This window comes from Cavia porcellus, unplaced genomic scaffold (genome assembly GCF_034190915.1).
Source record: "Cavia porcellus strain 051 isolate PalLab524CR breed Dunkin Hartley unplaced genomic scaffold, mCavPor4.1 scaffold_11, whole genome shotgun sequence".
Lineage (NCBI taxonomy): Eukaryota > Metazoa > Chordata > Mammalia > Rodentia > Caviidae > Cavia > Cavia porcellus.
In genome coordinates this window covers 53,144,638-53,170,940 of record NW_026947494.1, presented here as the reverse complement: position 1 = coordinate 53,170,940, position 26,303 = coordinate 53,144,638, and the positions used below count along the sequence as shown (strand labels likewise).

General features: G+C 38.6%; 1 protein-coding gene across 2 annotated transcripts in view; it reads right to left on the bottom strand.

The window, feature by feature from the left end:
- Positions 1-1,075: 1,075 nt before the first annotated feature.
- Rgs7bp (regulator of G protein signaling 7 binding protein) overlaps positions 1,076-26,303 on the bottom strand; it is a 96,754-nt gene continuing 71,526 nt past the window's right edge. For both annotated transcript variants that reach the window (XM_003461598.5, XM_063258240.1), the window contains exons 4-6: positions 20,126-20,273; positions 16,874-16,944; positions 1,076-6,410 (exon numbers count right to left, since the gene is read on the bottom strand). In XM_003461598.5, the coding sequence (XP_003461646.1) occupies positions 6,319-6,410; positions 16,874-16,944; positions 20,126-20,273 (311 nt within the window). In that variant the 3' untranslated portion in view covers positions 1,076-6,318. The remainder of the gene's footprint in view (positions 6,411-16,873; positions 16,945-20,125; positions 20,274-26,303) is intronic.

Here is a 26,303-nt window from a genome sequence, read left to right as displayed (position 1 = left end):
TTTTGTGATGTTGTGAGCCTCTTGTGATTGTGTGATCTTTTATTCTTAGAAAACTAAAGTTTAGAGAAGTTATTAAGCATAATGAACTCTTCTTTTGCACCCAAATTCCTTTTATTAAGTCCTTAAAAGAGGTAGATGTTATTTGACTGACTAGTTGATTGATTTTCATAAGTAAAAGTACAACGTGTGGTGGGTCAGTTCCTACTAAAGATGAGTGGTCCCTACGCAGTTGCACTTCTGGGAAATGATTTCTTCAGCTCCCACATCTGTGTTCTCATTGCATTCCAGGGGGATAAAAGGGAGAGCATGAAATGCATGCTTCTTATGGAAAGGATATTACTGAGGAATTGCACACTTTCACTCTCACTATTAGTCAAAATTCACACCTACAGTGAAGGGACTTGGGAAATAGAGCCTTTACTTTGAGTGTTCAGGGCTTCCCTGAAGTTTGGGGTCACCATTACTAAAGAAAAAAGAGAGAATAAATGTTAGAACAGCTGGTCATAGTCATGTACTGGTTGCAGCACATCAGGGATTCTGACAGAGGTTTGTGTAACTACCAGCTGAAGAACACAGCACACTCCTGTGAGAGCCAGCTGGGCCTGACAGTCTGCCTTTTAAAAAGCTTCTTGGGATAGGTTCCTATCAGAGTATACTTTTTAGATGTCTCTCCAAGTGTGTGTGTGCGTGTGTGTATGTGTGTGTGTGTACGTGCACGCGCGCACGTGTACACAATCTTTTATTAGAAAATATAATTATTTAATTTGATGTATTTCTTTTTCTTACTGTGGTTTTCAGACAAACTCATTTGAGAAACATCACTATTTCAAGTGAAAAATTTTCCAAAGCCAGTTTTAGTCCTTCTCTAAAACACTTACTAGTTTCTCTTTCTTTTTTGAATATTCTCCATCCTTCCCCTGCTCCCTACTTTCTCTCCACACCCATCTCTTTCTCTTCTGCCTCCTAAAGTTATGTTGTGCTCGCATTTCCTCACCACGTCTGACTTTGCACACTTGAACACAGAACAAACCAAGTGACGGTGGGGGAAGAAGAGGACAAAAGGTGAGTCAAACTATTTCTGACTTTTACATATTTTTAAAACTTTTATTATTAGTTTTTATTACACAAGTAATACATGTTTATTGTAGAAAAATTAGAAAACACAGAGAAGAAAAAAGAAAAAAAATCACCCATAAACCCACTACCCAGAGATAACTGCTATTGGCATTGTAGTGTATGTCCTTCTAGCTTTCTTACGCATATTTATATATACATATGTAGGTATATTTATATATAATTTTCTTTTTTTACAAATATTGTATCATACTATATATATACTATTTTATAACGTATTTTTCATTTAATGTATATTGTGAACATCATTGTTTATTCCCTGAAAAAATTATACAGATATTACATGCTCATTGTGGAAAAACTAGAAATTACAGATATGCAAAAAAAATTGCTCCAAATCTCACCTCCCAGAGATAAATGCTGTTATACCTTTGGCAATTATCCTTTCAGACCCCATTATGTACACACACATATATAAATACACATGTTTTTTAAAAGGGATTATACGCTAATATTATTCTGCAACTTTCTTTAATTTCACAATAGTTTGTGCATTTTATTAAATACACAAGACATTTATCCTCAGTTGGGTGTCAGTATTCCATTGAAAATATGTACCATATTTAACTAAGCACACAATGTATGTTTATTTATATTTTTCTACTTCTCAAATAATACTGCTATAAACATTCCTTCTTACATACTTTTGTGAATGATGAATAAAGGCATCTTAGCTCATTTTTTCCCCTGGAACTTCTAAAAGAAGAATTTGCTTAACGTGGCATTATTTGGCATGCAGAAAAACTATAGTACCAAAACATTTTTCAGAAAGGTTGAATCAACTGACACTCCTGTGGAGTATAAGAGAACATTCATTTCCATCTTTTCCTGTTGTCCCTGGAAACTTTAATTCTTCATTAAAGTTAATTCTCTGACTTTTTGAGTTTCAAAAAGGAGTTTATTAGTATGTATTTTTATTAGATATACATTCAAATGTTTTCATAATTATTACAAGTGAATTATATTAGGTTGTGGTACGCTATCACTTTATGGTCATAATTTCATTTTCTACTAGAAAGTTTGAGTTTTTGTGAGTCGTAAAATATAATTTATGTTATTCATTCATTTTTCACTAATTCAGTGAATATGTTTTCAGCGTTTGCCATGTGTCTAGCTCTGTATCAGGATTTGAAGAAACAACAATAAACAAAATAGATAATGTTTGTTGCTATTTGTACTTCCTGTTCAATGGGATGAGCAAACAAGAAATAATGCAAAAAGCACAGGGACTGCAGATCATGGAAACTTTCTCAAAGTAGTGATTTTTAAGTTTTTGATACATATTAGAGACCCAGACTTTTGTTCTATCTCCTACACATATTATGATTTCTTAATTTGGTTTATTTTTTACTCTGTAGGAGTTTCGCATTGCTAATCAGTTCAACCCATCCATCTTATCTTTATTGTTCTCTCCTTTAGTATTGTGATTGAAAGGCTTTTTTCCCTAACACTAACACTAAGCATTGATTCATATTGCTTGCTAGGTCTTTTGTATGATTATTTATTTGGTTTAACATTTAAATCTTTATTTCATCTAAAACTCATTTTGATGAAAGTTTTGAAGTATAGTTCTAATATTTCTCTCACAATAACCTAACTTTTCTCAGACTTGCAATTGTCATCTTGTAAAATACTCAATTCTTTTATGCTCTTCGGACAATCATGAACTGCATATTTAATTCTAAAGATTTATTCTGAGGCTAGTAGTACAACTGCTTATTCTCATCCTATCTATTGTTACCTAAAAATTGAACATTCCCTGTTGAGTGACATTCTAGAATGCTAAGAAACAACAGACACTGCTTAGGCGCAGATGGGAGGGGCAGGCAGTTAGGATGCATGAGAATTTCAATTTTGAGACTTTCAGAGTCTGATCCTCCAGACAGGATCATTGTTAAGTCAGCCCATTTGCTTGCTTTCTGAAATAAATTAGGAGCATTTCTACTCAGGTGTGTTATTCCCACTGTTAATCCGAAGCTTAGCTTTCAGTAGGTGGCAGCATTGCCAAACACCGAGCATCTCAACTGTTTTCACAGGAACTTAGAAGAACATAATGGTCAACAGAGTTTTAGAATTTCTCCCTGGAGCTTTAAATTAATTAAAGGATGCACTGAGACTGTGCTACTTTTAAAACTTTCCTTGCACCTCTGAATAAAAGCATAACTACAAGTTTTTAGTGAGTTTACATCTAGATGTGTACAAAACATTATTGTTTAAAATGACATATTAGCATTGTGAGCATTTTATCTGTCTTACTTAAAAAGTGCCTTTGGGCCTAGTCCCTTACTGATTCAAAGCTCAAAATGTAGTTTTAAACAATGTAACTGTGGTGGAATTCAGGTGATTTCAACTTTTGCTAAATGGTAATATTTTTCAGATTTATCACAAAGAATAGGTATTGCCTTTGTTATTTGGAAAAAAAATTAACATTGGCTGTGAAAGACTGGGGATGAGATGAGTATGTGCCAAGTTTGCATCATTTTCTGCTTCAAGCATGTGGATTACAATGAGAAAACAGGTTTACCATTCTCTTCTTACCCTTAGAGATCAGCTCCGTTAATTGCTAATCTCAAAGTAAATTACCAGCAGGAAGCTAAGAGAACAAAACTTGATCTCATGGAACTATACCTGAGAAAGTCTTTGGGAGGTGGGAGGAGAGAGGGGCAGCTCCTAAAGGATGCACTGGCATATCTAATGGGGGCTGGTGAATCACCTACTGCAACCATGTGCTGATGTAGATTATCAGAACTTTAAGTAGTAACTTTAGGATTTGCTACTGAAAAACCATCTCTAAATCTTGGAGTATGTCTACGGGAACTATAAAATTGATCGAAGGCTGGATAACAGGCACTATGAATAAAAGATAAGGTGGCTTGCTTATATATTATCTTAGATATGGAAAGTCTGGCTAGGTAATTAGACAAATTCCCATCTCCATGAATAGCTACTACAGCCTTCCCAGACATGGAGGTGAGATCTGAATTGATTAACAGTCTTCAGTTGTACAAGTACAATTGCACGTAAGATGTGTTACTTTCACACTGAGACTAAGGCGAGAGTGAGCTCAAATTAACCAAGAAGAAATGATTTAGGTCAGGCATTTTGAAGAACTTGCTAAATACCAAGGATGGGCTTATCAATTAATAACTTTGCATGGATTAGTAGGAACAGGATTGAGACTAAGGGTTCAATATAGTCAAAGGGTAGGAGAAGGCAGAGACAGGAGATGATAGCATGCCAATTTGGGCTGCTTCATAAACTGGAAAACAATGACCCTTAAGTGAAATAATATTGAGGGATCAAAGTGAGCCCAGTTCAGAAAATAACATTAAGCTTAATTAAGCTCAATTTATGAAAACAAGGTCAGCAGACTAGGTGAGTCTTGGAATGGTAACTTGCAATAACATACCATCACAATTCTTTTAGAAGTTTTTGATTTAGAAAATTGTGATTTTTCTCATATAGCTTGTCAAGGGTACTTTCTTTTGTGAAGCCAGGCATACTTGGAACCATGCATTGAATACCGGTTTGTTGGAACACAAGTGTGTAAGTCAAGAACAAGGCCAAGTAACAGCTGGTGTAATCAGAGCAGGAATCTGCATAGCCTTGTGAGATGTCTTTTAATCTTTTAATTCTTTTATTTTCATCTCAGATACTAGGGGGAATTATCTGAAATTGCCATTTTTATAGAGCAAAACAGTCAAATACCAGCAATTTCATATAATTCAACCTAATAAAACAATTGTTCATGTTTTCCATCTTAGTTTAAGCTAAAAATATTAATGGATTTAGTTTTTAGGTCAAGATATTAGTGTACATATGAACGCCTGTGTGGGGCAGGGATTGAAGATGAGACTTACATAAACCGCATGTAGGCTTCTAGCTCATACTTGTGTTGTGCTGGACAGTGGTGCCTCCCGTCCAACTTAATTTTTCAAACTATAGAGAGAAGAAAAGAAATGGAAAGACTTGATCTGTCCAACCATGAGAAATTTTGTCTGGGAAATGAGTCAAAGGAAAAATGGGGAAATATACCAAAATTTGATCCATAATTACAAGTGTGGTGGAGAAAGAGCACCACAAAGCTATGGGGAGCAGAAAACAAAACACATGATTTCTTCCTTTCTAAAACGTCATATTGCTTCATGTGTCCTGCTTTCGGTACTCTTAGCATAAGACAAGACACCAAGTACACATTGGAAAAGTCATATCTGCATAGTCATCTAAAATGAGACAAGCTTAGCGTAACTAAAACATTTTTTATTAATAATGTAAAATATTAATACTTTTATGATCTGAGCTAATTCCAGCATGCCCTATAAGTTAACACTATGCTGATGTGCAGACACCATGCTTCAGATTTCAATTAGAACAAAATGTGTTAATATTCAATTTTACATTTGAGGGTAATTGTATATGTTACTACACCATTTCCTAACTGGATAACTTCATTCTCCAAGCAGCTGAAAAAGACACCATGGGATCAAAGAGAAGTTAGTTGCTCATAAGCATTTATATGAAGATATTAGTATTATTGTGTATTTACAAAACATTTTTCATATGTGATTTTTGTTGCATTATAAATTAAGAAGATATTTTTATGTTGAAAGTTTAGATTCTGACAGGATGGAAGACTGAAAGTAGATGAGTGCATAAAAAGCAATAGGTGAGGTGGTATAAGTTTAGTTTTATTATTTCTAATGATATTAATAGATTGGGGTTTCTTTTAAAATACAGTTTTATAGTTTTAAGTAGATTTCTATGTTTAAAGACTTCTTTCATACATGATAAGGTGTTAGTTAACATGAGATCACCAAGAACTACAGATATACTATTATATGTGAAATAATTGTTCACTGAAATACACTTAAATAATCTTTAAATCATTTAAAATCATAAGTCTTGCATCTGTCATGGCATGGTTTGAAGCAGACACGCACAATATCAACTTTAAAAATTCTTCAACAAAAAACAAGCCTGTTTTTTAAATCTGCTCTTTTCCCCTCTACTTGATGGCAAGTGCTTTCAAGTGTAAAATCACTGAGAAGGGCAGGGAGAGGCGGGTGAAAGTAATAAGGTAGCATAGAAAAACCAATCACTGCGTGGTTCAGCTGTCTGGAGGTCCTCAGGTTTTCTGATTTCGTTTTTCAGCTGTTCCCAGTGGTGAGTTTCCCAGAGAATCACCTAGCTGGAGACAAGACAACACAGCCCAAAGAATCTTCTCTTTCGTCTTCTCACCAGGGGATAGGGAGTTAGATTCAGAAGGCTGCTGTCATCTGTGATGAGACAGAACATTCATAGGCGTAACACATGAACAAAAGCTACTTAAACAAGAGTGACTTTAAAACTCCACTATCCTTGGAACCAATGTTTTGCAGCCTAAATACTGTTGACATTTTTTCAATACTGGATATTGAACCCGGGACTTTCACACTGAGTCACATACCTAGTCTTACCAATATTATTATCATTTTTTAAATTTTTATTTTTTGTGAGACAGGGTCTTGCTAAATTGCCCAGCCTTGACCCAAACTTATAATTCTTTTACAACTCAGACTCCAGAGGGCTTATGGGTGTAAACTAGGATTATGGGTGTAAACTACCATGTCCAGTTACTCCTGGCCTTTTGAGCCCAAAAATTCTTTGTGTTGGAGGTTGGCCTAGACCCTGCTGCAAGTTTTGCAGTCTCTTCCTGCTCACGAGGATGCCAGGAATATGCCTCTACCAGCTGGGCCAGAAGCATTCCCGGCTATGGCCAAATGATCTAGAGAAAGGGAAAACAGCCCAGTGTTGAGAATCACTCCTTAGAATTAAACTGAAACTTCTTAGAGACAGTTTTTCAGTTGGAAAAAGTAGGTATTTTATTAGAAAGATCTTATTCTTTGGAGTAAAGCTGGCTTGATTTCTAAGTTTGCCTCTGCTATTTACTAATTCTGTAACTTTGAACATGGAACTGAAGATCACTCGGCCTCAGTTTTCTTATCTGCAAATTAAGGTTTTATAATTAAAGCCACTCACCTCTGGTGAGGATTAAATGAAATAATCTATTTAGCTTGGACAGGTTGCTTAGTGCCTAGCAAGGAGCAAGCATTTGATTAGTATTAACTGGCAGGAGGCATTTAGCTAATACAGCTACCATTAACTATTTTCCTGTACATAGGACCACCATCTTGGCTCCATTTACTTCTTTCAGGGCATCAGAAAAAATTATAGCTATTCTGTGTTCAATCTTTCTGTAACATTTTTTATAGATTTTTGTACATAAAGGCATTCAGAGACAGATGATAACTGTTGAACTCTTAAGTTTTGGTTGGGATTTTTAGCATGATAACAAGTAAAGGAAAAAATAAACCAGTAAACCAAATCTGATTTAATGTGTTGGGTTTTAAAAAATAGTGTGGTATGAAAGAGAGTCATTGTAGAAAGGTCTTGTTGGAATAGAACTGGCCGGTGTGGGTCTCAGTGGCTAGAGAAATACTGTGTAAGGAAATAACCCAGAAATTACCATCCGGAGATGGTGCTAGCACATGACCTTGCTGAGACAAAACGGCCGGTTAGTACTGTGACTGTTGGTGCCCTTCCAGGGCTGGGTAAGAGGTGCTCTCTTTTTCCAAACTAATCTTAAATGAGACAGAACCTTAGCAAAGGTATAGAATCAGTTGGGTGAGGAGATGGATAGAATGAAAGAAGTGTCTCATCTCAGTAGAATTAGTTTTTCTACAGAGGGTTTGTTTTTCTTGATTTCTGAACCCAGATGTTAAGATACTGTCAAGAACAGAAATATACCCTGGCTTTCTGGTCCTCTTACATTGTAACAGAAAATGCCCCAGGGCCAATTTGTTAGTTGCCCAGGTAGTAGCTCCTGTTACTACTGTCTCCTAGAAACAGCTGGTTACTGCGATGCATAACTGGTCACTGTGATGCATACCTAAGAACCAATCAAAGCCAAGTACTCTGCTTCTTGCTTGTAACCCCATAAAACCCTCCCTCCCTGAGCCTTTGGGGCCTGACATTTTGAGGAATAATTGATTCCTAGTCAGTGCCCGTCTGAGTTAAGTAAATCTGTCTCCAAATCCTGGGTGTCCTTCTGGTGTTTCTGCTTGCCATTGTAACATAAGTAGTGTCAACTAAGTGCCTGGTATTTTGCTCTCTGTTCCTAAGGGCTTTCATGTGTCACATTTATTGGTAAATGAATATCATCCACCAAACTTGACAGTGGTCCTTGGAAAGATGCATTGTGCTGTACATCTAGGAGGACCTTGAGATCAAAGTCAGTATCGGAGGAGGAAATGAGTGCCCTCACTGTGCATATCCCAGTGTCTCACACACAGACCCCCTCTGCGGTCTCCACAGATTAAAATCATCTCTTAAAACTCAAATTCTGTTACCATGGAGAAAAACAGAACTATTCTCATCCTTTCCACAGCGGAAAATAATTTATGGCAATCTGGGCATTAACATTTTGAGAGCTAAAATTAGGACATCTTTCTTTTATAGTTACCTGTCCCCAAAGGGTTAAGACTCTGAAAAGAATGTCAGATACTATACATGAGCCTCTTTTTTCAGAGACAAATCATGATATATTTGCAATAAAGAAGAAATCGCACCTCACTTTTTCATCATTTCTATGACTTTTATTTTAACTACCCAGTGATCAATAAACTTAACCTGATTGACTGCATATGACAAATATATAGCATTTTTTGAAGTTTAAAAAATTTTACCTTTTAGATTCCTTTTGAATACTGATGACATTTACTGAAACTCAAGTTTACTTGCAATTGCTTTCCTGGAACACAGTCATCAGAACTAGGAAGGTATTTATAAGGAAGAAAGATATTTATGTTTCTATTTTTTTTTTAAGACTTGGAAATTCTGTTTTCTAAATTCCTTTACCTCCTTTACTTTCCTTATAAACAAAACAGATTGGACGAGGGACTTATCTGGTCTTTGTATATAATAAAATATAATTATGATGTGTATTATTTCCACTGTTTGAAAAAGTATCTATCCCAATGTTGTATTTACAAAAAAATGGTATGTATGCTTTAGTCATATGTTTAGTCCCATTGTCTCTCTTTAAAATATATTAACCTCACAAAGGTATTATATACAGATAATATTTTTATGAGGACTGCATCTTATATCTGTTTATTCATTACAGTGAATCAAAATACCCTTCAATAGTACTGCCTTTTATGGTATTGAAATTCTTACTCAGCCATGTGCATGTATATGTATATATATATATATATATATATATATGTTAACACATATGCAGATATACATGTAAGCATTATATATAAACATTATATGTTATATATGTATATGCCCTGAAGACACACACAAATGTCTTGCTTACAAGTGGATTGGAGTGTTAGGATTGGTGGGAAATTGTTCAGACATTAAGCAAAGGGCAAGCATCTAAAAAGGGTGATTGCTGTTTTGGGGCAGTTTTGTTGTGCGTTTGTGACACCTTTGCCCAGCTCAGATTTTGTCTGATCATCACCGAGGGCCAAGGAACCACAGAAGCTCAAATATTCTTGGCAAAAATTCAGAGCAGTTTTCCACACCATAGGAGGCTGACACCCGCAGTAAATACAGAAATTTACCAAGCAGCAAATATGCCTGGAATGGTTTGAAGTGAATTTCAAGTGAAGATGTCTCCACATGTATTAAAATCTTGTCTCTGTAGGGCTGTGAATGGAAGGTGAGCAAAACAAAACATTTCCCAGCTTCATCTAAATTTTCTGGGGTAGGCCACTTGAATCTGTTGCATACTCTTTGATATTTTACCATGAATATTTGTTTGAAAGTGGCTCATTAATCAAAACTTTTATCCAAAATGTACAATCTCTAAGAAAATGCAACCAAGGACAACTTTAAGTGTGAAAATAAAACGTGGCAAAGAGAAAGAGAGGAGGAACACATAGGAGAATGTAAAAAAAAAAAAAATAAGAAAGAGTAGAAAATTCAATCATCAGTAAGAACAGACCTTACTCATTTGATTTTTAATTTTTGGATAATCCTAAAACCAGGAACACTGGGATCACCTAAGATACAGTGATAGCAATTCTCTATTGCTGAAATTTATTTTTCTGATAAAGGATTTCTTATGTAGATGATATGTTGAGAAAAAAAAAGGAACAAGAAAATGAAAAGTTTTGTTTCTTTCTGTCTTTTTGTCTGTCTGTCTGTCTTTCTTTCATCTTTCATCTTTTGTTTGAGACAGTATCTTGCTATGTAGTTCAGGCTGGCCTTGAACTCACAGTGATCCTCCTTCCTCAGCCACTCCAGTGCTGGGAGAACACCACATCCAGCGGAGATTTCAAATAATAAGCTGAGTTTTAAAGCTATACACTCAGATATAATTGAGAACAATGCTTATAATGAAACAGCAGTTACACGTTTCTATTCAGGTAAAAACTAAAAAAGAGAGAATTTAATTGAACTCAGTGGTTCTTAAACATTAGCTGCCTCAGCATTATCTGAAGCCTTCTTAAAGTACAGATTGTTGGCTTCAACTCCAGAGTTTCTAGATTAGTAGGTCTGTTGTGAAGCCAGAGAATCAGCATTTCTTACAAGTTTCCAGACATACTGATGCTGCCAGCCCTGAGACCACACTAATCGAAGACTTTCTGGTAAATGTAAAGCTTTCTGTTGGGTTAGAAAAATGGTTCCTGCTGCATTTTCCAGGAGTAACCATGAATCGTCATTTAATATGCCATTAGAGAGACACAAATATAGTGCTATGAGAATTCCTAAGGGGAAAGGATAAAGAAAGATTTTCTCCCCTTTAGAAAAGAAGAAAAACATTTACAGAAGATCCATGGAGGTCTTAGTGATCATTCTGGGTTACAAGGAATGGGGAGAACTTGGATGTTCCTTAAGGGGATGGGCATACTGACAAAGGAGACAGACAGGATGAGCAAAGATACCGAGGTCTCCAAAGGCAGCTTAATTTGGGTCTAAGGAAACAGACCAGTCTGTCTCATTCTTGAAAGGTTTTCAAAGGAGAGGATGGTTCAAAACAACCATTTAGAATTCCCTAAGCATGCTCACACTTGCCCTGGCCTCCCTGCGATTCTGCCTGTTATATCTCTTTTTAAGAAGCACCTACCCTCCTTAGACAAGGTAATCTCTTCAACATTAGCATCAACTTGCTTTTTTCGTGTGAAACCTTTTCTGATTGCTTCATGCTCTGCATTCTTTCTCGTTCTCATCCCTTCTGTAAACAATTGCAGCACTTAGCACATTACTACCTTCAGCCCTGTTCCTCACCACTCCACAAACAGCTCTTTATGAAAAGCTTCATGAAAACGTCCCCTTGCTACCCTAATTCTTCTCACCTGCCACTCACTCCCAGCCTTCCTCAACCAGTTTTCCATGTGTCAGCTTCCAAGTCAGCAGTCCGTGCCAACAATGCCGAGGGGCACCTTGCTGCTGCATCCTGTGGACTGGTTCAGTTCTTACCCCCTTGAATGACCCTGCGCTGTTAGCCATTTCATCCTCTTTGGATTTATTTCATAATGCTCTTGTGGTTTCCTTCTCCATCTCTTTGTAAAGTGCCTTTCTCCCCTCTAACCCTCACTTTTGGTATTCCAGCGTTCTTCCTGCGTACTCCCCATGCTTGGTCTCGGCTATTTGTAGGGCTTTCATTGCCATTGTGGTAAAGATCTGATTTCAGTCTTGCTAGATCACGTCTCACCGTGGCATCATAAACCACGGAGCATTGCTTTGGAAATTTCCCCATGTCACAAACTTAAATTTTTCTCTACCTTTACTGCTTCTCCTTTCTTTTCTCTAACTTAATGACTGACATCAGCATTCCATCATTTTCCAAGTCAAACTCAGCTTCATACTTGGTTCTGCCTTTTTCTTGATGCATCATATTAACAGGCCACATCCTCCTCTCCAATCTCCAAGCTTTAAGTGAGATCGTAAGCTCATCTGGATCCTGCACCTGCCTCTTAACTGAATTTTCCCAACAAGATAAAATCCAGCCAACTTAATTTGGCTTGCAGTGGCCTTACAGGTACAGCCCACCTCTCTCATCTCTTTCTTCAGCCTGCATCTAACTACTTGCCCAACTATTGGAGACTGTAGTTTATAAAAATGCCCTGCTCTTTAATCTCCCCATGTACCTGCTCACATCCAGAGTCTTCTGCCTAGGCTGTCTTTTTTCATCATCTTCTTCTTTTTTTGGTAACTCCTACTCATTCTAAAAAATGTCAGCTCAAAAACTTTCAAAAAGCAAGCTCAAAAAAGCTTCCATTTTCAACTCAAATCTGGGTTAGGTGACAATCCACTATGCTTTTGCAGTTACCTATGTCTAATTGTTATGAGGTTATTTATGTTTTACATGCTATTTTCTGTGTTTTTCTAACAACGTATGCACATATGTGTGTGTGATTTTCAAAATTCACTTGCCTAACCTGGAGACTCACCACACCTCTGTGAGGAGAGTCATGCGTCATTTGGAAAAGCCTTCTAGGAGACTGTCATCTGATTCTTTCCTGGCAAGAGGGATATCCTCCAAGAGAAGGGGCATTTCAGCTTAGCACCTGGCACAGAACTTGTCACATCGCAGGTGACTCTTACATATTGGATGATGATAGGGACATGGATGATGGGGAGAGAGGTCTGTTTTTAGACAATGAGTACACATTTAACATTTGTAAGTATGGACTCAGGATGATCAGAGTAATGCATTTGAAAATGACATGTAAATTAGATTGGAGGAGGGAGAGGGATTACATATATCATGCTGAATCCTGGCCAAATCTTACTTTTGCACAGCTACTGATAAAACTACCCAGAATGACCTTTAGATACCAACTGGAAGCATAGAAAGTTTTCATATGAGGCAGTTGGAAAAGGAACAAAGGGTCATCTCTAGGAGAGAAGGTGACCTCAGTCCCAGTGTCCAAGGACTCTTCTGCCTGGGAGGCCAGACTGGTTCTGGATATTGAGTCCAGACTGGAGCAGATGGGGGGTGTAAATTTGGGACAGGTGTTGCTAGACTCAATTTAGTCTGGAGGAGTATTGTCCACAGGAGGGCAACCATTCTAGAACAGATTCAATTTCTGTCTTACCTATTTTGAGAATGATCTAAGGCATGGTATCCACAACCAAACCCTGCTCAAGACTGAATATACCAATACATTCCACAATAGTCATTAAGTCAGAATTTCAGAAAAAGTGAAACAGTCTTTCAGGTTTAATTTATTTCTGCCAATTTGTTTTGTTTTATAACAGCAGGCATCTAGAAGGTGCTTGTCCTTCACTTTCTAATCTCCTTTTAGCCTTTGTCAGTAACCTTGTGGGCTCTCCACAGGTGGTTCCATTTGTAATCCATTTGACACAGCAAGATGAGAATAATTAATGAAGCTCCCTACAGCACTGCCAATGACCCAGAATCTAGGACAGGAGGGACATGACAGCGGGCTGGGAGCCAGGAGACCTGGATGATGCCTGGAGCCTGCCGGGAGCTGCAGTAGACGAGGGTGGCCTGCTCTTCTGTGCCCCTCTTTGTCTCCAGTCTTACACTGGAGAGAGAAAAGGCCTTGCCTAAGACAAAGGTCACATGACTAAGCATTAAAATTCCTGCCCTGGGCTACTCTCCTTTTTCTCCACTGAAAATCAACTTAAAGTAAGCTTTTATTAAATTTTAATGTGTAGGAAAGGCGAAAGATACGGTTAAATCTTTAAAGGCTGAAATCAACACAGAGCAGTTTCTGAAGGCGAGCTAAGACAGAGCTTGGAGAAGAGAGGAGTCTGTGCTGGCGGATTCTCACAGGGTCAGGGCTCAAGGTCGGAAACACCAGAACCAGAGGTGGCATCTCTCCCCCAGCCCTTTTTTCTGTTCCAAACTCATATAAATGAAATAAACAGAAAATGGAACTAAAAAGCCAGAAAGGGAACAGATGGCTTTCTGTGCTGAATTTCAACTAGTAAAAATCGTGTTTTGACAATAACATTCTGCAGAGAAGAACTAGAATAGTTTTTCAACAGTTCACCCCACACTGTTTTCTGCATCTATTACCCTAGACTGGAATAATAACCAAATCACCTGAAGAGGGGAGCCTCTGTGGTCTATCCTGGTCTACACAGTTCAGGAGAAGAATCTCGATGATTTGTTCCTTAAAATAGCCCATTTACATCTGTCAAAAAATGTTCCTGGAGGGACTCCCTAGGGTCCTGCAGTCCCATCTCCGGTCCTCTAGGTGCTTTAGTCTTCTTCACCGCTACTCAGCTCACAATGAGTACGCTGGCGTATGTGTTAAACATGTATAGAACAGAGATGGATCTGTACATGTTAAGGATGCCTTTTTTCCCCAAGGTGAAGAAACTTGAATTTCCAGCAATCCTTTATTTTCACTTTATTGTTATTATTATTATTAAAATCGTATTGCACCACTTCCTTCCGAATGATAAGTGCTTGTACTTCCTAGCTTTTTCCTTTTTAATTCTCCAAGTGCATGGGGGGTTTGAGAAAGGTAACATTTATCTCTTGATTATTCTCTTTTCACTTATATTTTCCCTGACAGTATCAAGGTCTTTCATTATTCATATATTTTAAAATGTATTTGAAATTTTAGTTATTTTTTGTTTATTCAAGTAATATGAATTTATACAAAATGTTTATATTATACATTTTAAGATTATAAAAATGACCTAAAAGTGATAAAATTACTGTTTTCCACTAAAGTGTAATTTGAAACCTATTGGATGAATCATTACTAGATGCAGAGGAAATATTTAACAAGTTCTGATCTAAATATATGTTTTATGTTATGTGTGAAATTCAGGCACCCTGGACAGGTTTCCTCCTGGGAAGTGGAATAGGAGGCTCAGCATCCCTGGGTAGTGCACTGAGGTACTGGACAATCTGCAGACACAATTTCCAAGTCTGAAGTCCCAGGAGCCAATGCTGTGACCTATAGGCTCAAGGTGAGCTTTACATGGACCAAGGATTCAGCCTCCTTAGGGTGGGTAGCAGCAGAGATTATTCTGTTTTACACTGAGCACATCTGGGCGAGCCAACTAATAAATAATATTCTTGATGACAGTAGCAACAGAAACACTTACAAGACAGCATCTGTCAGGCATTTGTTCTATGTAAGGTTGGTAGTAGGCATATGAACATTGCTTCATTTAATCCTAGCAACAACCCTCTAAAGTCCTTGTCTCCCTTTCAGGAATGAGGAAGCTGACATTTCTAGAAGTTAAACCTTTGCTCCAGAGTGTGAAGTTGGAGAGAGGCTGAGCCAGTGTTTGGACCAAGGCTAACCTTAGTTCAAGCCTGTGGATCTTAAATACCATTCTTTTTTCTAGTAACAATCTTCTGTGCTGTGATTGGAGCAATTCCTCATTGCTACATTCTTTGAACACTACAGAGCACCACATACATGCTTCAAGCCAGTTGGCCTTGGAGGCCACGCCCTTCTGAAGTGCACGGATCTGCCTGATGTGCTATATCCCCTGCCTCTTTTTCTGACCCCTGCCCCATGCAGTTCAAGCCACGCCGCTCCTCAGCTTCCTTGCCTGGTGTTCTCACTTCCACCTCTCCACCTTCTGCTGAGCTCTTCCCTGAGCCAAGAGTCTTTTCAGCTCTGCTGCCAAGTTCTCCGCCTCCCCTCCTCCTCACTCCCAGGCAAGCAGCACCCTGTCCTGCTTTGCTCCAGAGCAATGAGGGGAGTTTCTTTCTTGCTTCTAAAAAGCCTTTCCTGACTTTCTATGTGCCACTTTCTGAAGCTGATGCTTTCTCATGGCTACTCTAGCTACACAGGCTTAGAGAAAGTGCTTAGTGTTTGTTTTTTTTTTTTTTTTTTTTTTTTTTTTTTGTATCCATTCTTAGTCTGGAGGCTGTAAGGTTAGGTGCAGATTTAGTGGACATTTATTGTTTGTGCCAGCCATTATTTCACTATGTCTCAGGCTCAAGATATTGTGGATGTGATAGTGGACAGCAGAGAGATGGCCTTCCTTCATTCTGCTGCAAATCCCATTTCTGGTAGGATTGGTACTCCTAGGCTAGCTCTGCAGATGGGCTGTCTGAATTAATTCTTAGCTTTGCTATTTATAGTCTGCGTGATTTTGGCTAAGTTAATAAACACCTCTGTCTCAGTTTCCTGTAAACTGGGGAACAGGGGTAGCATTTCCTTCAAAGTTGTTATTAGAATTAAATAAAGGAACTGAGGATACAGTTTAATGGTAAAGCACTTGCTAGCATGTGTCCAGTCCTGGGTTTCCTAGTACCACAAAACAAAACAAAAGAATTCAGTTAATGCAGTACTGGCACTCTGCAGGTTCTCAATATATGTTAATTATTACTATTACTTTTTAGATCATTTCACATGTGGATGGCAGTGTTCCTCCTCTGGAAGTATCCCTAAGTTCCTCTGCTGGACTGTGAAGCTCTTAAGGGCACGGGCGGAATCTTCAGTCCTTCTGTGTGACCACACCTGATGTAGTGCTTTCCACAGCATGTGACAGGCCCCAGTCTGGGGATGGGGTGGGGACACAGATCTCTCCAGGTCAAAGTGTTTCTTGGCCCCCTTCTGAGCACCAGAGAGACACAGGTCTCATTATTACATATTTTCAAAGAGAGACACATGTATGCTCAATGCCTTTTACTGATATAAAATGGAAAACATTGCTTTAATTTCTCCAGAAAGAAGCCCCATGTTTATCATGTTAAAAACCATTCCCTGCTTCAAAGAGAAATGACCAGACTCACCTTGATTTTTCAACGGTAAAGGCATAGTTTCCCTGAGTTTGCTTAAAAGGTTTTTCATTTCACGCATGTCTCTGTAAAATTGATTGAAAGAAAGAATGATCAGCTGTGAGTTCTCAAAATGAAATCTCCCAGTCTGGGCTATGAGACAACTGAAGGGCAGGATGAGACTCTGTGCCTAATTGTACTAGCTCCAGCTTCCACTGGGCAAATATTGAATTTATTTTGCTTTTATGAGAAAGAAGTCTGAGCTGGGTTGGCTCTGGAAGGAATGAGAGAGACTCTGGCAAACATTTCTGCCAGGGCCTTTTCCTGCAGGAGGCTCCTCCTGACCCCTGGCCAGACCTGGCTGCGATGCAAGAAAAGCCTTTATTAGTGAGGATGGTATTTTGGGTTTACAGGGGAGAGCCTGAAAATGAAAGACCGGAGCAATGGGCGCTGGAGAAAGTGAGGTTGGGAGTGGTGCCACAAGGCTGCTGTCAGAGGCCCTAGTGGCTGTGCAGATCCCCTACTTGTGCCTGCTTGGGTTTAAGTCTCTCCTTATAACTGGAATTCAGCAAAACAAATATGTTAAATATTTGTGAGCACCAGTGCTTAGCAAATTGAATGATGTGAAAGTGATAGGCTCAAAAAAAAAAAAAAAAAAAAAAAGAAAGTGATAGGCTCCAAGCCTCCAGAAAACAGCCTCCCCTGAGGAGAGAGAGAGGAGGGAGAGGCAGAGTGAGGAAGGGGGGGGGGAGAGCAGGAGGGAGAAAGAGAAAGAGAGGGAAAGCTAGAAGAGGAGGCAGAGGGAGATGGGGAGAGAGTAAGAGCGCGAGGGAGAGGAAGAGGGAGAAGAAGACCCTTGGGGACCTGATCTGTCTTTCCCAGCTTTCTGGTGCCTCAGCCTGATGCAGGCAATACCATAACACTGCACGTTTCTAACATTCTCCTTTATTCCTCAGGGCAAATGGCCCCTAAAATCCAGGACGGTGGAGCAGGCAGCTAGCTGTCTCAGAGGCTTCTAGATCAGTACAGGGGGAGATCTGCCTTTCCAGCCTGGGCAACAGTGATTTCCATACACATTCAGGTGATCATCAATGAAGATAATGAAGATATAAGACATAGTGATAGATTTCTTCTAAAAAAACAAAAATAGAATAGAATAGAATAGAATTGAAAAAAAATTGGTACAAAACCCAGGTACATCTTTAATCTGCTCCAGAATGGACAAGCATTACCAGGCCCCATGGTTTAGGAAACTTTTGAGGGGAAAAATTTTGAAGTTGAAAAATTTCTACCCATTCATTTATTTTTCTTTCTGGCATTTGAAGAAAGAGAGGTGGCATTTAATTTTAAATATGAAATCTTTCAGTCCATTTTATGAAGCACAGCTGTTTGTTGATCACAGTTCCAGGGCTACTGTTTTTAGGGAGGTCAAAACCCCTCCTCAGGGGAATGGGATAAGATGTAAAATGGAGCTCAGGTGCAGGAATCGGTGATTGGGAAAGAACCTGGCTGGTGTAGAAGTGCCGCCATGAAAACAGTCGGAATACTGCCTAGGTCAGAGATGGGCTGGAGAGGGAAGCAGTCCAGCCCACCCCCATGCCATCCCACAAAGTACACAGCGTACTTTTGGTTTTTATATGAGATCTGTAGGGAAGCTAGAAAAGGATCAGAAATGCACTAGTGGGAGCGTGGCAGTCTTCCCGGAGAGCAGCAATTGTCAGCTGAAGAATTGCCTATGCCCCAGTCCATCTGGAGAGACTCAGACTCAGTTGGCTTTTGATGGGGCCCAGACAACATAGTCTTCATAGTGAGATAAATGCAGAACTGGGTTTGAGACTCCCTGATTTCAGGGAAGAGAGCCAGGGGGAATCAAGGAAGCTGGATTCCAGGTGTTCGGTGCCGGCTTCACCCAACCTTTTCCACGTCTTTGGCTAGAATCTGGACTTTCAGGCTGACCAGAAACACTGCTGCCTCTGAGGGCTGTCCTACTCTATGCTTTCTGCATCCATATCTCACTTTTTAAAAGTATATGAGTCATGGCTATTCCTCCTTGTGCAAGGTGACTGAAAATGAAGGTGGCTTACTGATGAATTGTGCCATGATCCTGGCATTCTGGCAGACAGGTCTCCCCTCCCCTACCTGGAGTTTTCTATTTTATAAACTGAGATAAACCACTCCTTTATAATTTGCCCAGAATCCTATCAAATGAAGCCAAACAGCTTTATTATTGGAATTCTTGGATATTCAAGCTTATAAAATTCAAGTTTTATTAATAGCACATAATTACCACATGCTCCAATTTTCTATAAACAAAGAAATTCAGTAATTAGCTTTAGAATTACATTACAATCTGAAAGTAGAACCACAATGGTTATAAGTGTCATTGTGTTATATTTCTAAAAATAAAGAATAAGATGTTCATTATTTTGTCAATGACTCAATCCCTCACACAAATAACATGGTAGAATTACCCAGTATTCATTCAGCTGCTTGGACCAGCTCTGGGGACATAGCAAAGGGCACAGATATCAGATGAAGGCCTCAGCTTCTTACCTTACAGAAAGGCATCTTTAGTGCCTAGATGGAGCATAGCACTGGTTAGTAATTACTATTGTCTTCTTTTCCCAAATGAAATAGGATCACCACAGAATATCTTCTTCCCCGGAAGGAAGCTCCCGGTCTGGGAGTGGGCTTACTGATGCTACGGTAATACAATGACTCCCTCTGGCCCCTAAGGGGCATCAGCTACATTCTGGGAGAGAGAAGGAAGCAACTCCTTGAGAAGCCCTCTGCGGAACCAACCATGGAGTGCTGAGCCCTCACCAGGCAGCAAGGCAAAATATTCCCCATACCTGAAATCCAAGAGTCTACTAGAAGCATCTTTATAGGATTTTAGATTCTTTGCCCTTAAGCAAATGGCATTTTGGGGAGCAGCCCAAGGGAGGGGCTGTGTTTGTTCATAGCTCCTTTCTCCCTTTCAAGGAAATATGCTTTTCGTTTTCCATGGAGTCTCAGTGTGCTGCAGGGGGAAGAGCTGAGTGTAGGACTCTGTGTCTGTGGTAGGACCGATGCTACTTTCTCAAATCTCAGTCTTTATCTGCAGGTTAGGCACTTTCCAGGATCTTCCAACCCCGTGTTTTCTCTGCAGACCAAGGAGAGCTCTGTTTCTTCTCCCCTTGAAATAGAGAACCCTCGACCCTCTCTGGCCCTAAGAACGTTCCCTGGAGGAGGACTCTGCAAGTGGTTTCCAGGTTGCTTCCCACTTACCTTTCAGTGTTCTCGATGTCTGTGGAAACCTGCCAGGAGTGTTGCTGGCTGTCACTGGGGGATGACAAGGAGTCCTCTAGGACAGGAGTTTCAGCACTCTCCTCAGTTTTGCAGTCCAAACTCTTTGTTCCCCCACTGGCTTCCTTTCCTAAGGGACAAAGTGTGTTGGGAAAGAGAAGGGGATAAGAAATCTCAAATGAAAGTTCTTTATCAGGATGTTGCTGCAAGAGGTAGATGTACTTTGAATTAAATGCTGTATTAGTAACTAATAGCTTTCTGCGTGATTAAAAATGTTCATGGTCTCTGTGTGTGTGTGTGTGTGTGTGTGTGTGCGCGCGCGCGCGCGCGCGCGAGCGCGCATGTCTGTAGCATGTTTCTGCAACATTCTGGGAAACATTGTTGAGATCAATGCAACTTAACGTTAGAGGTGAAATTAAAGCCCCTGATTCTGGTGAAGGATTGATGCCTCGGAACCTATTCTGAATTAGATAAGTTTGCTTTAGAGGGGCGATAAAGTCTTGCTGTTTTTAGTCTCACAGGCAGAGGCAGGTGAGAAGGACCTGGAGCAGGTAATACTCTGCAGGAAGCATAGGAGACCCTGCTGTTCTCTCTGATTCTAGATGCTGGCTCTCCTAGCCTGCAACAGAGATCACGGACCCTTTCAATTCCTCAACTCTGCAGCCTGCTTTAGGGCATTCTTCTGTAAGGCTGTTTGATCCAGTTTTCTCATGTTGAGACTCTGAAACACCATCCACTAAAGTGCTATGGGCTTTGTACTATGTAGATGTTTATAGCAATGTCAGACCAACCCACTAAGACTTGTACTTTTTAAAACAGGACTTTCTAGAAATGAGTCTTCAAATTAGTTTAGTCATAATTTTGTATGAAATGACATGGGAGATTGTAGTACACGGTCTAGGTTTACTCTAGTAATGTTTTTTGCACTGTTGTAAAAATAACGTAGCTGGGAATGACCTATGAGTTTGGACAACTGGGCTTTAAACATGGTTTTATCATTGGTTCATTCATTTACACATTACTATAATTAAATTTATTTATTATTTTTTAATGTAAATTTATATATAAATATTTCTTGAGTGTCAGCTAAATGCTAAACACTGGGCTTGATGCTAGAAATAATACAGATGAGAGAAAGACTTGGTCTCTGTCTCACAAAACATAAACGGTTAGAGTTAGACAACAAAAAACCATACAAATAATTGCAAGCTGTTTCACAACATAATGTAGCCCAGGAGGGAAAAAAAGGTAGCTAACGTGTGTCTTTTAGTGTTGCATCTAGTTTCATTTTTATTATGTGGCTATAACTCTGGACTAGTTAAGAGATTGTTACAGCTCATATCATTGAAGATAATTATATTCATTCCTTCTCAGTCTCCCTAATCATGCTGGGATTTTTTTCCCCTCTTTTTGCCTTAAAAAACTTAAACTTGAAAAGAGGATTGTTGTTCTTGATAAAATCTAGCAGGAAGCTTTCCTCTTGGATTCTGATTCAAAAAGAATTAGCAAAAATTTTGTTCTTTAGTTCCCAACCTATATGGCAGCCACACAAAAAGAGACAATTAAGTGATAATTGTGTACCTTTCATCACACTGCAGTGTACCCACAAGTTTACTGATGAGAAAGTTTGATCCTTTGCTGTGCACGTTTGTGTACATTGATACTAGGAGATGGAACTTGCCTGAGGAACTGTTTTTCCAATTTTATGGTAGCTGTTGGGCAGAAATTAATTAAGCACATAATTTAGCACATTACCATTTCACAGTTGGAAGGTAATGATCTATTACAAACATTTGCATTTTGCCTCTTGGTAGCATGCAGCAAACGCAGTCAGACCATTTACCATCCCTTCTGGGCATGTAAGCTTGGGCAGGGGTCGTGGAGGTCTGGGAGAGGGACAAGAGGGGGAATCTGCCAGAATAACCCTCTGCTTTTTCAAATTCCGGAGAAGAGAACATCCTGAAAGTACATGTGGAGCATATCTATGACTAATTATTTCTGTGGAAGTCTGTGGAATGTAGAACTTAATCTTCACGTGATTGAAAATGCATCTCCCTTTTTTTTTCATCTTTGTGCTTACACTCAAATTCTATTGGCTAGGTGTATCAATTTATATTCAAACTAACCTTCTCTAAGAACCGGATGACTGTTCCCTTATCTTTTATTTATACTATATATAGTCTGTTTATGACTCTCTGACAAAATTTCAAAATGGAATCTTTACACTTTTGAGTTTAAATGTGAATCCTTGATATGTTTAGGAAAAGAGTTCATTTTTTATTAAATTTTCTAGAAATTCCAATTTACTTTTTCCAACTTTTTATTTTGAAAAAATTATTACATTTTGCATATAAAATATGTATGTTTTGTAGTGAATCATTTAAGAGTAAGTTGCAGATATTAATGAAATTTAATCCTAAATACTTCAGTATTCATCTTGTAAAGAACAAGGATATATAAACCTAAAACAACTGTCACAACAATTTTTAAACTTTGATTAAATATAATTGAACATAATTTGGTATAAAAACTATTAATTTAACTTATATATTCAAATTTTCCAGTTTTTCCAATAACTTACTTTCTAACTTCTTTTCCTTTAATTTAGGGACTAGATTAAGAACTATGTGTAATGTATAATTTCATATTTATTTTCTTTTAATCTAGAAACCATCTTTGCCTTCTTTGTCATGAATAATTTTGAGTGAATAGTTCAGGCCAATTATTTTATAGAATTTTAAAATTTAGACTTATTCAATTGTTTCTGCATGTTCAGAATAAACACTTTTGTCAAGAATAATATAGAAGAGTGGGCCCATAGTGTATCACATTTGAAAGCACATAAATCAGTTTGTCCCACTATTAATGATGTCAGTTTGCTTAAGGTGGTTTTTACCACCTTTTGATATGGAAGATGTACTCTGTCCCTTTTGTAATTATGAATAATTGACTCAGTGACTCACCACATTTAAGTTTGATAAAAACTTTTTCTCATTATCTACTCCTTCTTTCAATTTTCTCTATTAGCATTTCTGATTCAAATTTGAATCTGTGGCTCTATCTTGCACATTTCTTAACCCTCCTCCATGGCTAGTATTTTTCATTTGGACTGAATTCAGAGAGAATGCTGAACTTGGTCTTGAAATTCACCATTTAGGCTTTCAGTATTTCTTTCTGGTAATTTTTAAGAATTATAAAAGGTCTGAGATTTTACCCTATGAAAATTAGCCTGCAACAACTTCATGAGTGGTGGAAGATGGCGTGATAGTCCTGGGTCAGAGACGAAAACAGCTTGTTACTCCCGTGGTCGCAGTAGCCAGTACAGCAGTACTTGCACTGGTTTCTAGAGTCCTAGTTCCGAGAGGATGATGCAAAAGGGGCAGACAATGCCTGCATACACAGTAGACCGTGACAGAAGAACTTCTGGCCTAGAGTTCCAGAGTCTTTTATTAGCAGGTCTGCTCGCTTCTCCAGAAGAGATGTTTTCATTATAATCACAGTTAACATATGCCTTGCTCTAGAGGGAGACAGTCTCTATTTTCCAAGGCATTTGCTAAATAAACATACTTGAAAAGATAGTGTAAAACAAAGGGCAATCAATGCCTTACTTCGTAAAATGAAAAATGTAACAGACCAATGGAAGATTGTTTCCCAGTACTAATTAATAATTATTGTTTTATGGATTTAACAGACTCATAGATATCTTTGCATGTATTGATACATGTATTAAAATTTTATATCATCTTAACATTCATTCTTCTGGTTGTAGTTGTTGAATTTGTTGTCACCAATTTATAGTGCTGTATTTAAAACAAAAAACAAACAAAATAAAACAAAACAAAAAACCCCCTTGTAATTCCTCACCATTTACTCAGCTATGTTTTTCAAGATATTTGTATTTATTGTTATTCTAATAACATTGTCTTTCTAGTAATTTTCAAGAAGAACCAGAGTACATGACTGGAAAATAATGACCAAAACCTTTAACCTCAGTGACAAAGTTTCTCATCTCGTGTTAAGCTTCCTGAACACCCTGCCTGTTGTTTAAGGCCCAGTTCTATCCTGAGTTCCTAAGTTAGAATTCTTACTCCAGAAAGATGTACTGAGCAATTTGACTTGACAAAACACACTCGTGTATTGAGCTCACTTTCTTTTTTGTTGTTGTTGTTGCTATTCTTGTGTTCACCAAATTATTTCACACTCTATTCTGCTTTGCTGCCCAGGACCCACCTTCATAACAGGTATTCTCCTGGAGCAAGCACTGACAGTCTCTGTTGCACAGTGTAGGGCAACTTAGCTTTTCCTAAGTGCAGTTTCAAACATTAATTTTCCTGACAACCATTCCAGAAGTTTCTCCTATGTATTTGCTGTCTGAATTTAAACCTGGAACTGGTTTCAGTACTGCAGAAATTTTTTCCACTAGAATTTTTTCTTGTGTTTCTTATTTTCTATAGATTCTTCTGTTCATTTGTTTTTACGAAACAAATCCTAATTACTTCTTAGCTTTGAGAAACTTTTTAAATTTTTTGGTTTGTTCAAGTCACCTTTCTTTGTTTTCACCTTCTATTTCCTTTTTTTCCTCCAGTTGGAAAGGATCACGTGCCCTTCCAGACTGACCTCTAAATATCTTTCTTCAAGATCCCATTATGCTTTCTGGCCATGGATAGAGGCCAAAACCTCCCTCCCTCTAACTGTTGAGTAGAGGTAGAGAATAGAAAGAGTAATGTCATTCATTTCCTCAGCTCTAGAACTGGAATATGACCTGAGTGAATAATGAATGTTATTATCGTAATCCAATGGGATTTGGTATTATCTTACACAGTAGTTGCCTTACTCAGAAAATTATAAGAACTGATATGGATTTATTCTTTTCATTATATGTTTTTCTCTATTTCTCTTATTTCCTATTAAAAAATTAATAGGAAGGGAAATGTATATGAGCTAAATCCAAAATCTCTGGGTAAGCCTTTTCCTTTAATTACATTCACTCTCTTGATAATACATATACTGTGAAAGCAATTTATCCATTTATTTAGTAATCATTAATTCAACTTGGCCTCAGGCTCTGTGCTGGAACCTGGGGATACAATGATGAACACATTCAAGGTGAGCAAAGTCTACAAAAAACAACAGACAAGAAACCGGGCAACTACCCCTCTCAGGAACGTGTGCTATCACCAGTGCCATGGAAATGTTGGGGTATATACTGAGTGGTCATCAGCCAGGCTTGGAGGACCAAGAGACATTTTCTGCAGAAAGTCACATTAAACTAAAATGAAGTTCAGGATAGGCCAAGGGATGGGTGGGATTGGGTAGGTAGGGTATATGTCCCAGACAGAGGAACAAACTGGGAACAACTTGTAAGTTGAGGTGCCTTGAAGTCGTTTAAGATGCTCTGTGTGTGACAGGGCAGGGTATTGGGCATTGTTCGGGAGGGTGTTGTTGGTAAAGTGTGAGGCTAGAGAGGTTAGCAGGATATATTCTCAGGTCTTCTTCTAAACCATATTAAGGAGTTACCAGAAGACACCTCCCCAAAGCTGGATAGTGGCCAATTGGAGAGCATCATCCCCAGTTTCTCCCCTTGGCTACCCTCAAAATGGAGCACTTGTCTTCTAACACCAGGTAGGCTCCTTGCCTCCCTCTTAGGAAAAGGGTCAATATGCTTCCACATGGTGATTCCAAAAGTAAATGTGCATGCAAACTAGTTTATTGTGAAATGAAAAAGTCTGTCCCTTGAAAAATCAATTGCAGGCCTCAGTGAATAAATACTTACTTGGGGAGGGGATAGGGTAAAACCCTTAGAGTACCTTGAAATCATACTAAGCTGGCTGTGTCACTGTTTAGAACCAGGACATCAAAATTTGGCCACTCTCCTTAGGCTCCTGCAAAGACTTTGGCCTTAGTTCCTTGGGGATTTCCATGTATTTTTAGTTTGTTTACGGGTAATACCAGAGGCATGTTTGAGGAAAAGTTAAAGAGAAACCACCCGTGAAGCACATACCAGATTGGAAGCCTGGTTATTCTTATATCATGAGAAATGGTTAGTCCCTTAAGAGGAACAGAAACATATTTGGTCGTGGGGCAGTCAGTTCCAAGAGTGCCACAGAGCAGTCTCAACTCCAGAAGACCGGGCTGGGGTCCTTTCTCGTGTCTAATCCAG